The following is a 13,136-nucleotide window of genomic DNA, read 5'->3' on the forward strand; positions in this document are numbered from 1 at the left end:
CCGACCCATAATTCACCGACCCACACTGCACCGTTCTACACCGCGTGGTTTCTCAACGCGCCCCTCTGCACCGGGGCTGACCACGCACTGCTCACGTGCTCCTCCCTCCACTCTTCCGCCTTCACCGCCCCAGCCATGGACGCCGCTCAGGTGTGCTGCTGCTGCTGTTGTTGTTGGGGTTGTCGCTGCGTTGCTGGGAACTCTCCCTTTCGCCCCGCGGTCCCCCCTCAGCCGTGCTCGATCCACTGCTGGATAAGGAGGCGACGCGATCCCAACCCTCTCGGCAGCAAAGGCCGTGGTCGATCCACTGCTGCACGAAGGCCATCAGAAGGCGTCGTCGCCATCTCGCGATAACCGCGATACTCGACCCAACTTATAAGTTTACTTCTTGCCGGTCGCCTCGCGTTTGCAATAACAACAACATCTGTTGTCGATGTGCGTGCGTTGCGTCTGTTCCCCCCCCCCCCGCCCCGTTGCACAGTCTGCCAGCTCGTTCTTCGGCGTCGTCCGGGAGCCTCTGGGCTTCATCAAGCTGCTGGAGTGGGTGAGTGTCCTCCGGCAGGGCGACTAGGCCACGCCGAGGCTTCCCCACCCGCCCCGCCGGTAGTCGAGGGCAGTGCGCTGTGCTCACCACAGCACAAGGCAGAATATACACTCGCAGACAACACGCTCGCATTTACATTGTTTACACTTCTGAGACTTTTATGGTGAGGTTATCACTAAAGGTGAAACATAGGGGTCTCCCGGCTTCTTGTTTTAGTCCTGGTCAGATGTTTTTTTTTTTCAACAACAGAGGGCAACGTTTGTTAAGAATGTAATTTCCTGTGATGTGTTTTTTGGAGCGCAACACGATTGAGTGTGATGAGTCTTACACAGATGAAGTGACGGGGCAGAGCAGATAACATGGAGTGCGTTGGGAAAACTGAACTTGATCATGAAAAGCAACACACGCATATCCTCAATAGAGTTTTTAGTCAGTATATTTACCCGCGATGACATGGACAGTGACCATACAATTCAGCGAAAGTTTAGAAGTGTGCAAAAAAGCATGCAGAGGTTCATGCTTGGAATGAGGATGAGGAACGCATGGTTCATAAATCAACGATAGGTTAAAGGCATAACTAAGACTGAAAGTGGCCTTAGAACACATCTCTAAAAGTAATGCTGGCCAATGATCAAGAATCGAGTGATGGAGTCCCAACTAAGCAATGGAATGTGTCTGAGACTGTCCACCATGCAGGTGCTAGGTGAGGCGTCTACATCGCACAATGATGGGAGATGGTGGTGGTGGTTTGGGGAGGCCTGCATCCAGCAGTGGATTGATAATAAAAGCCATTAATGGTTTTATATATATACAAAGTGTTGGTGTATGTCTAGAGTGAGATCGGGGGGGTGATGCTGATAATGTTTTGTGAAGAGTATCAGAATTTTTATTTAGACTCGAGGAATCAGATGAGCTCTCAAGCGTTTTTTTAACAGGTGTCCAGTCTTGATTTAAAGCTTTCGTGAATGCAGTAATTCACATTCTTAGCTCTTTCGGTAAAGTCACGTTGAAGGTTCAACAATAAAATAATAAAATATATATAAAACAATATATTTCATTGTTTCCCTTCAACGTGCCTTTACCGAAAGAGCTAAGAATACGCTGTCCAGTCGTATAGTGTATGTGTTCATGCAGTGAGCGCTTGTAGTTCCGCTCATAGGCGAAGGCCACCCAAAGACACCGCGATCCAACCGGGAGTCCGTGGACGTAAGAGTCCACCGAGGACCTGCACACAATCCGATGTCATGGCAGAGCCTTCGCAGTCTCCTCGGTGAACCATCCTATTTTCACTTGTTTAGTTAATATTTCAACTTTATTTTTTTATTACCAGATGAGATCTCAAGTCACCAGGGTAGTGTAAATTGCAACAGTGAAACAGGAAAATGTTGAGGAAATGTGTTTACATTTTTTGTTTGCTTTGCTCATTTATACCGAGCTGCAAGTGTCAAGCCTTTATTAAGTTATTCTGTAATTTCCTACATTTAATTACCATTTCTGGCATAAAGAGCCCCATGTGGCAGTGACTACAGTGCTGATGAGTCCTCACGAGGACAGTTGTCCATCATTGCATTACTGCTGATGTTGACCGAACACAACAGGACCACTACACACTTCTTGCAAATGCACCAAAGCTGTGTATGTTTTACAGCTTTTTGCAACGTTTTGTTAAAACGTATAGTTTTTCAGCCTGCATTTGTATGCTGTTAGGGTGGGTTTCTCATCCGTTATAAAGGCTTGATCACATGCACAACATCTATACAACCCAAATAGGTAAATGATAACTGTGGTTGCTTTGGCACAAAATCGCAGTGTGAACCAAGATGTATGTACCCACCATAGTCTGGCCCGGCATCTTATCTTGAGGTTAATACATTAACATTTTAATTAATACATTTATATTTGGGGGTCTTGCATGGCCTAATTCCCCAAAAAGGATAACAACTTTCCACCAATTCAAATGTGCATGAGTGCATCAGCTGCTCGTATTTTAAGGTCAACCACTGTGTACACATTTACATTGTAGTGTACACAAATTAGATATTGCACAACTACTTCTGAAGTCATTCGAACCGACCTTTTATCCGCACCAGCAGCAGGGACCCAATGTGATGTCAAAGCACTCAGCCAACACTGCTGCAGGAGCAGATCGGAGTTTCAAACAGTCAATTAAACCGGTTTTACAGGCGTATCCAATTGTTGGTTTTAGCCCCGTCACCAACGACTGCATTCATAAATGCCCAGTACATAAAGAAAATGCCAGTTGTGTCAGAATGTGTACCGTCTAATTATACATGAGTCATTTAAATGGACTCAAACTTTGTTTTATGATGTCATCTTCCAGAGGCTGTTTTCTAGCAGGTGATGATGTCACACTTGTTTCTGCTAGCTCCAGGTTGATATTTCTAACACCCCATGACATGAGGCCGGCAGCACAATCGGGGAAAGAGAAAAAATGTGGTTCGTTACCAAGACAGGGGTCTTTACAAACATTGCAAATATATTCCTATTCTCAGAGTCTATTCAAAGTATTGTTTATACGTGACACATCTTCCCGGTTTGTGTGTTTTGTATGAAGACAGTAAAGTTGTTTGTGTGTGATGTAATCTCACTTCACAAAAACCTTTTAAGAATACTTTTGTCACGTTTTCCAGCATAACGTTAGATTAGTAAAAGCGAATGCTAAGGTATTTACTGACACTTTGTTTCAATATCACATTGTCATCTGTGTGTGTAAACTCTGCATCTGTCCCTGTTTTATGCAGTTTTATTTCCCGAATGTGTTGTGGCTTTCTGCACATTGCAAGAAAAATATACACTGCTTATATAGAATTGAATCTGTATGTTTATAAAGACGTATATCAGTCGGACACAAATGTTTACTTAAACGTCTAGAGACCTCCAGCCTCAAACTTTCACATTATTCAGTTCTCAAACATCTTTAAACACATTACTACACAGCCCTTTACAGCAATCATCAAGGTTTGGTGTTTTGTATACAGTACATGCATGTGTAATATACTGCGCACAAAGAGCACTTTCAATGAACTTGTACACGTGCTGTCCTTTTGTTAGCTGGATGAGGGCCTCCCAAAGTCTTCTGGCTCACCACGCTGATCGGTGAATTTGGGAGGACCCAGAACCTGTTCTGGTATCACTCGACACTGAGGTTAGCTGTGTCCAGAATTCAAAGGCACATCGGCCCGGTTCAAAGAGCAGTTTGCTTTACCTTTGCACCACCGTTCCGCCCCAGTTGGAATGTACCATAATTGAAACCAATTTAGGAATCGCCTTGTGCACAGTACCAGAAACAAGTTTGGCAGAGCAGCAAATCACATGAGCCATCGCACCCTTGGTTGTTTTTCAGCTGATGCTGGTTCTCACTGGGTGCCTAGCACAATGTTTAAAATGTTTGCCATGGAGGTGTCTGAAGGAACTGCGTCTTGTTTTAAATTCCACATTGTGCCCTTGAAAGGGCGGAGATGAGAATGCACGGGTGTATGTTGGGAATGTCTCAGGGAAAAGGAGGCAGAATTAAGCCAGCGGGATTATTAATATTCTCGAGAAAGTAAAGGAGGCAGGACTGAGATGGTTTGGGCAAGTTTTGAAAGAGACAATCAAAATGCAATTGGAAGAGCTATGCAGGACACCAGTGAAGTGCAGATAAAGTAGAGAGAGGCCGAGGGTGAGATGGCCAGATGCGGGACAATTGATGTGACGAGAGAGGAGAGGCACTGAGCATTTATATGGAGAAAGAAAATCTGAGCAGCCAACCCCATGCAATAATGGGATTTCTAGCTCTGGAGAAGAGATTGTGGCACCATCGTTGTGTGCAGGTGGTTCTACATATCCCTGTTTTTGTATTGGCATGCCATGATATTGAACAAGTCCTTGCATGTATGCGGTAATTTTTGAAAACTATTTTACGTCCTATAAATAGTGAGTGCGGACAAGCGTGTTGAATTGCCCAGTAAAACTACTGCAGGCTTGTGATGATGCACCCGTTGAGGTGTCTGCAGTGACGGACTTTCTGAAGTAGTACACTTTACTTGTGTAGTCTGTTGTGTGTCAGTGACACATCGGGCAATACATTGCCTCCACTTTTCACACTCGTGGCCGTGTGCAATCATTCGGAGCTTTTCCCACATGAACGACAGATGCCACGTCCTGCTTACACTGTTTAGTTCCAGTTAATCGGCGATCGGATAGCGTTGTGTTTATAACTAGCTAGCGGGAAGTACCCGGCGTTGCCCGGGGGAAAAATATATTTTAAAAACGTCTCAAAACTTAAAAACATAACATATACAAATGAAAAGAAAACTTTGATCATTACCTCATTAATAAAATTTGTAATAAAACCCAACGCGCGGTGGAAACAAAAACTTACGCTCGCGCGCCAAGATTCAATTCTTTAAATCGCGCAAAGGAATCTAAGGTTGTAGATTTCTTTAGAATCGGCCTATTCCTGTTTAATCGATAGCACAAACGCTCACCAGATATCGATTCTCGCCAGTCCTTTATGCGGGTTGACGCCACACACTTCATGGTCATTTCCCCCCCCCCCCCCAAAATACAAAAGTCTGTTTGCATTGTGTACATTCTAGAAGCTACCCACATGCCACATTTCAAGTTTGTTGCATGTTGGGAAGTATGCTAAACATTTCGAACAGACACACATTCACAAATGTCCTTTTTATAGATATCCATTATTGCGCCTCCCCCAAAATATAAAAGTCTATTTTTATTACAGTCTGGACACTACCCACATGCCAAATTTCAAGTTTGTTGCATGTCGGGAAGTAAGCTAAAAATTTCGAACAGACACACACATTCACAAATTTCCCTTTTATACATATAGATTAAACACCTCACAAATCATAGCAGGAGGCAGTATTGTGAAATACTACTTTGCAAGAAAAAGTGGTGAGCATCACTTTTAGTCACTTAAACTAGTAAGGTTTGCACCCTGTAGTGGATGTATGTGGCTTGTATTGGGTGACCGACCAACTGTGTGGTGAATACCCGTAATATTAAAAGTATTATTTTCTGCACACTTATTATGTGTGTGTCATTGGTTTTGTTCCTGCCTTAGAACATTGAGGGTGGCTTTGGGAAGGACGCACCGCTCGCAGTAATGATAATGGATGGTCGAGACTGGTGATGCAATGGCAGCCAAAGGAAGGAACACGCCTAAGAGGATGACCACCATGGGGTCTGAGCGATGAGATTAGCTCATGTGCAAGAGCAAAAAGTATTGTGGCATTGTGGGTTCATGAGGGATGGCGATGACGTGTTCATACAAGGTTGCGGTGATTGAAACTTCACCATCACCATCCATGATCTATCCGCTGACAAACGAAGGCCTCCCCAAGCTTTTGCCATCTCTCACTGTCTTGTGGGTGCAGCAATCCTTTTTCATATTCGACAAAAGCGTGTAATTGTATTTTATATTCATGAGTCTTTTTTCAGAATCTGATTGATGTTACGTATGTGGTTGATGGTCTAAGAAACATTTGCTGTACCTGGCCTATTGTATATGGGTGGCCTCTATAAATATTTAATGATTCATTTCCCAATGATCTTCGTTCACAACTTCTATAAATGTGAAACTTGATGTGTGTTGTATGAACATGTATCATGGGTTGGTTGCATGAAACAAAAGTATGATTTGCACTGTGATTTGGTAAAGTATTTAGGGTTGTGTTGTAACCTGATCTTGTTGCTTTCCCTGTTAGATTTTTTCTATCTTTGCCTTTGCAACCTGTGGTGGATATTCCGGCTATTTTGAAATCTTGGTGAACTGCAAGAATAACTCGACCAACCAGACAAGGATTGATTTCAGCTATCCATTTAGGTAAGAAATTAACTTAAATTTAAAGATATGAATACAATCAATGCACATATATGTAGTATTCATGTATTATTACATACATTTTACCCTGTATATTGTGTACAAAGTTATTCTGAAACTTATTCTTACTTTGTATGAATATTAAGTGCATTAAGCCTATATATGTTATGTAGGCTCACAATAGTTGAAACTGTTGTATTCATAACTATCAACCCGTCCATACTTTGAATGTGAACATCCGTTCGTCTATCCCAGCCGGCCAGCCAGCAACACTTTTATTATTCTATTGAGCCCTGTCACTCCACCCACCTTTCTCTTGCCATCTCTGTGATATCGCGCTTGTACACTTGGAAGCGTGGCGCCCAGCCAGGCAGGAATCCACCCAGGTCATCAAGCCGGGAAAACTTTTTTGGACTATAGTTTGATACAAATGTGCAGTTTAAGTTATTAAAGAATAGCATATTTGAGAGCTCTTCGATGTATTTAAAACAGCAGAGCAATTCGCTTAATTCCATTTCCATCCCTACCCATGCTCCCATTTGCCCCTCTAATTTTCACACGGCAACTGCACATTAGAGCTGAGAATGATTACACTTTCAGCTACTCCACTGCTTTTTACATATTTTCTCATTTTGGGAATTGATCGGGTGGCTCAATGGTCAGAGCACCGGGCCGGCACAGCTGAGCTCATTAGGTGAGGATCTAGGCAGTCGCCTGTGTGATTAAACCGGGTGTCTCAAGTGGAGAGAGTTAATGGCCTGTAATCCGGCAGTGTGGAAAGCGAGAGTGGATCACACACATGTTGTGAAACTCCCTTCCTGTGGATGTCATGGTGCCATACCCAAGCTTGCCAGCAGATGGTACAACAAAATGTGGACTTCACCTGTTCCATTTGTAGCGGTCGTGTTGCCCTCTCGCACGTGTGGGTTTTGTATGTTGGTATGTTGAACTTCTTTCAATCAGTATGAAGCTAACCGTGTTAATGGGAGGCGCGGGAGAATGACAGCAAACTAATACATGGTAGGTATTACCTCCGATTGGCATGGTTGGCTATCTATGCTGCGAAAGAGTTCAACATGCATACATGTAGTACGTGTTGTGTGTTTTGACGTGTGTTTTGCACGTGTTTGCATGCGCCACGCCCCCGGCAGGTTAAACCAAGTGACATTCCTGGTGCCCAACTGTACGGCGAACCCCAAGGACGTTGGCAACCTTTATGGCGACTTCTCCTCGTCGGCCGAATTCTTTGTGACCATCGCCGTGTTTGCCTTCCTCTACTCATTGTTTGCCCTGGTCGTGTACACTTTCTACCAGCCCAAGTACCAGCAGTACCGCGGACCCCTCATAGTACGCACGGCCATTCATCGGCGGCAACTTCACACACACGCGCACGTTACGGTGTTTTGTTTTAAAAACCACAGCTTGATCTTTGGCGTGTAAAAGAAGGAACTGCAACCGCGTACGACAAAATTCCATTTAAAACGTGTACCGGACGTGTTACGAATGTTATTTATGGAAATGCGTGATGAATTTAGACGAGATACGGATGCAAGGGGAGTTGGCTCTTTAGCCTATAAGTTACAGTGTTGAAGTCAGGATTAAGAAACTGAAGGGCGAGGGACGTTGTTAGAAAATATGCTCGTACGTGGTACGGACTTTTTGAGAATCCGCTGCTGGATGAGGGTCTCCCCCACACCGTGGCGGTTATTTGACCGTATTTTACCACGCGTGTCAGTGCAAGTTGGTGAAGGCAGTGGGAGCCCAGGACCAGTTCACAAATCACGAGCACACCGTGACTGGGAATCAAACGCAGGTCGCTGGGTTGATAGCCCAGTGCACAAACCACGGCACCACCGTTCCACCATACATACAGATTAGCCGCGTAGTACACAGATAGTGAACAATAATGGGGGGGAAAAAAAAATCTGTCGGGGATTTTAAAGACGGAGATGTTAGCAGACTGCACGAGCCAGCGGGTTTTTTTTTCTTCCGCTCTGCCAACAGGACTTCGTCATAACTGCACTCTTTGCCTTCATGTGGCTCGTGAGCTCCTCCGCCTGGGCCAAGGGCCTCGCCGACGTCAAGATCTCCACGATGCCCGACACTGTCTACAAGCTCATCTCCATCTGTCAGGAGCAGAAGATTTGCACGAGCGGAGCCACCGCCATCATGTCGAGCCTCAACGTGTCCGTGGTGCGTGCATTTCTCTCGTTGGCTCCGGCTGTCCGTCCGTCTGTAACATGGGGTCACGATAACTCGTAAAGGTGATACAATGTAAATAGAAAATGTGTTTAAAGTTGTGTTGCCATTAGGGATTGGCCCAATAGAAAACTTAGCCACGTTGATTAAAGGGTTACTAAGAACTTGGGAAAAGAGATGATGGGAGGGAATTCCAAAGTCTAGAAGTGCAAAGGAAGAAGTGGAAAGAGAAAAGATGTGCAGTGTGGTGGTGGAACACGCTGTGGATGAGATGGAGTCTGGTCGACGGAGTCATCTGTCATCTGCATTGGTGTAGGAATCTACGAGTGAAATTCACAGCAACCATAGTCGTAGCGATAGAACAATGACAAGGAGGGACGACTACAAGATAAGGCCATTTTGTACACTTACATTCACCGTTTTTTACGTAAAAAAGTATCGTTGCATTGGTGTATATAGTCGGCAGATGTTTAATGTTGTATGTATAAATGCAAACTATCATTAAGGAGTAGTAAATCCTTTCCAGGGGTTGCATTGGTTACCTGAAGAGAAGAAATTAAATGTTCCACACTTCCACACTAAAATATTTGTATTCAGTATATATTACCCATCCTATGAAGTGGATCAGAAACACCGACACTGGCAAAGAAAATAAAACAAAAGCTAAACGTTGCAGAAATAAGCATGGGGGACGCACATTCCTAAAATGACATTGAGTGACAGAATGAGGAACATAGATTAGAGAAGATATGCAAGTTCAAGACATCATATTGACTAATTTCTTGGTTCTTTCGGTAAAGTCACGTAGAAGGGAAACAATAAAATAATATAATATTCTAGATTTAAAGCTTTCGTGACTGCTAGGATCCATACTCTTTGGTTCTATTGGGTAAAGTCACGTAGGTGAAAATAAAATAACAAAAAATCACGACGTTTCGGCCACAACACAAGCGGCCTGGCAAAGAAAGCGCTGTCCTCCAGACAGTCTCGTCCCTTCACCTGATGAAGGCCGCTTGTGTTGTGGCTGAAACGTCGTGATTTTTTGTTATTTTATTTTCACCTACGTGACTTTACCCAATAGAACCAAAGAGTATAATATAATATTATTTTAATAATATAATATAATATTATTTTATTGTTTCCCTTCTACGTGACTTTACCGAAAGAACCAAGAATATGAATCCCTGCAGTCACGAAAGCTTTAAATCAAAATCATATTGACTGTTAACAAAAAGTTAGTAGGCTTTGGCAGGACACATCAACAGTGGCAGGCAAAACAGGGAAACGCACAGGGCGCATGGGGAAGTATTGCACACCTTTTGTGGATGAGAGGTCACTTACAAAAATCTCAAGTAGTTCTGTGATATATTTTTTATGTGGGTCAGTCCTGACATTATTTATTCTCCTGGCAAAGCCGATAACAAATATGAAGTGAAAAGTTGGTATCTGTACAAAAACTTTTACTTCCCATCTTTATCTGTAAATGCATTTAATTTTCAGTGCGTAAGACTCGTCACTTTATCCAGCCATGAGCCTTGACATCCAAGCGCTTTGATGGGAGGTGCAAGGCTGCATCAAGGACACCAGGCAGGAGAATTGTTGGATGTGCGCGAGGGCCGTCAGCACCACATTGCAGCGACATCTGAAATGCCTCGCCATGAACACCGCTCTGACAAAATGCGTGAACACGAGTCGATGGGAAGTTTTACTGACGTATATAACAATGCTCTAATGTGTGCCTTCGCGTGTGTGTGTGTGTACGCGCACACGTTTGTGTTTGCATGTGGTAGGTGTTCGGTTTTTTGAACCTCATCCTGTGGTCGGGAAACGTGTGGTTCGCCTACAAGGAAACGGCTTGGCATGGCAACCCGGAGCCAAGCTCGACCGTCACCAACCCGCCGAAGGGCCCTGCCACAGGCCCTGCCACCTATGGGCAGTGAGCATGGCAAGTCAAGAACCAGGAAACCAACCCGCCTGTCCTAGTGAAGGGTTCATGGAGTGTGACGTGCATAGGTTTGCGAGAATTCCTTTAGGTTTTTCTATCACTATTGTCCCGTTTAAAAGAGAAAGTTTGAGACATTGCATTAATTTTTGTTTTCCACTACGGTAATTTTGGAATGTGGGTTTCTTTTACACACCTCAATCTCTGGTATCTCGATGGTTGACATTCAATCCTAGCATTCCTAGTTTAAAACAAAAAGTCACAATCCAGAACTCCACATTGATTTGATCAGCAAAGTACATTTATCACGAACTGCCCAATGATAACGGTGCCATTGTTAGGAACTACCCAGATTAGATTTTCATTACAAATTTCACACGCACTTGTTGACAAAGTTGCATGTTTTATTGGTGACCCTCAATTATCACTGACAGAAGCCCACTGCGTGCCAGATGAGATCATTCTCATCAAGGTGGAGTTATTGTTTTTGCCTCCACTTTAAAACTGAGTTCTGTTGTATTTGGGTTTTAAATTCCATATCTTTGCTTTAAGCACAAGGTCACATCAACAAAGCAGGTAGCCACTCGTACATGTGATATAGCAGTCGGTTGTTTGATATACCGACTAAAATAAATTAAGGATATGCGTACAGCTCACATACGGATAAATACATTACCAACAGGACCTCATTTTGTTGTGGTTTTATACTTTAAAATGCTTTGCAACACATACACACCTCAAGGTTCTCAAACACAAAAACTCGAAGTGGTGACATGTGTCTGTTGTGGAACAACTGTGACATCTGGTAGAGGGTAGAGAGTGTTGGTAAGGTGTGCTCTCATCAACGGCTTTGGCCTTGATGACATCTTGCCCTGAGAAATATGCATATTTTCCAGCTGTGCCCATTGTTTTTTTTATTGCATGTGTTCTAAATAGTTTGATTAAAAAAAATATTTTGTGCCTTACAGTTGCTACAGAATGGCTCAGGATTTTTTAAGCTTAGAAGCAAAGAAATTGCTAACATTTCAAATACCATTTGAAATACAAGCAAGCACAAACCATCCGACTGGAATTTCCTTGTGTTGCCAAAAAAATCTTAATTATTTAGCCACGGTGGATAATGCCGTGCGAGTTTGAAGGCGACAGTTTGTAAAAATCACTCGTGCATACAAGAACACCAGCAACAGCCACTTGTTAGCTTGGACTTCTAAGTCACTGAAAGTCACTGGAAACATTTTTCCCACCAAGATTACAAATTCACATATTTCATGCATTACGTAAGAATTGTATTTGTACTGCATATTTTTAAATGTAATTACTTAGCCCCAGCCAGCCGAAATCGCTTAACCCCATCACCAAGGTCGCATTTAGCACAAGGTGCATTTTCTCAAGTTCAACCAGTGCCTTTACTCTCGAGTGAGAGGGACAAAGCAGTGGGCTTAACGTCTGTATTTAAAGCACAGGGCAGCATTAAACATTCACAGACGTGATCAAGTTAAGCGACCATTAGATGGTATACGTAGTCTTCGGTCTTAGGTTACCGCATGCAATGGGTAATAGAACAGAGGCAGAATTCCCCTCCAAGTGGAAGCTCGGTCTTCACCTGTTGAACTTAGTTTTATTTTTATAGCAAAAATCATGATGCCTTAAAACCCTCAATGTTGTGCTAAAACAGTACAGTATAATCTGGATATAAGCACACATTGTATAAACACAGTTCTGTTATAGGCAACACATGCTTACATTACACTGGTGGGTGGAAGACCAAGGGCATCTACTCGTACAAGCACACCCCTCGTGTTACTCCCAAGGGGTGTGCTTACATCCAACTTCTACTTTGCTATAGTGTGGTCTATGTCATGAAAATATAACGATTCTGTGATGATATTACATCACATGCTCTAACCCAGGGGTCAGCAACCAAAATAACAAGAGCCAATTTTTTTTGTAATTCGGTAAAAAAAATCCATATTTCAAGAGCCGCAATGCACTGTGGTGCATACGAGACGTCGGTCCTTCATAAATTACATCACAAAGGGGCCCTGAAAGAGCCGCACGCAGCTACGGAGCCGCAGGTAGCCGACCCCTGCTATAGCGAACGGAAAGGCAAGATCGTTGTTAACACATTCCGACCAGTATTGCTGTTGCCATTGCTCGGTGCCAAATACACAAGCAGCCTCTCACATCCAGCAGTATGTGTGCGTGCTAAATGTTGGATACCAATGCATTCACTGATGAATACCCCCCCCCCAGCCTCCGATGGTTACTAATCAATAGAGGGTTGCTATGGAGACACAAATGTTCGTTGCAAATTGACTTAAAGGTGGTCAACCGGAGTTGCCACGAAAAAAAACTGAGATACCAACTTGTAGGTTAAATTTGGCACATTCAACAACTTAATTTGAGTGTTTGTTCAGAGTGAACAATTATTGCCAAAGATACATTTTTATCTACCTGGAAATACAGTGCACTCGTCAAAGTTTTCCCAAATGGTCACAGTAGTGTTTTGCCATTTATGAATGTCAACTGTGCAGCACATGCGTTGTACTCAAGTGCCTGAAAATGCGTAACTAAAATTAATTTTAAGTTGTGGAAAATGTAAA

The 13,136-nt window shown here is 43.3% G+C and overlaps 1 protein-coding gene across 1 annotated transcript; it reads left to right on the forward strand.

The window, feature by feature from the left end:
* LOC116947427 (synaptophysin-like) lies at positions 1–10,861 on the forward strand. Its single transcript, XM_032963126.2, has 6 exons — positions 1–150; positions 482–544; positions 6,277–6,395; positions 7,544–7,739; positions 8,397–8,585; positions 10,382–10,861. The coding sequence occupies exons 1-6, from the start codon at positions 136–138 to the stop codon at positions 10,529–10,531; spliced, it is 732 nt and encodes a 243-aa protein (XP_032819017.1). The 5' UTR covers positions 1–135; the 3' UTR covers positions 10,532–10,861.
* Positions 10,862–13,136: the final 2,275 nt, after the last annotated feature.

Source organism: Petromyzon marinus, chromosome 30 (genome assembly GCF_048934315.1).
Source record: "Petromyzon marinus isolate PM22_M1 ecotype Great Lakes invasive population chromosome 30, UKy_Petmar_22M1.pri1.0, whole genome shotgun sequence".
In the NCBI taxonomy this organism is placed as follows: Eukaryota; Metazoa; Chordata; class Hyperoartia; order Petromyzontiformes; family Petromyzontidae; genus Petromyzon; species Petromyzon marinus.

Bases quoted from the DNA above. Each gene is read 5' to 3' on its own strand.
- LOC116947427 (XM_032963126.2), top strand. The intron at 545-6,276 runs GTGAGTGTCCTC...TTTCCCTGTTAG, and splicing joins TCATCAAGCTGCTGGAGTGG to ATTTTTTCTATCTTTGCCTT. The intron at 8,586-10,381 runs GTGCGTGCATTT...TGCATGTGGTAG, and splicing joins CGAGCCTCAACGTGTCCGTG to GTGTTCGGTTTTTTGAACCT.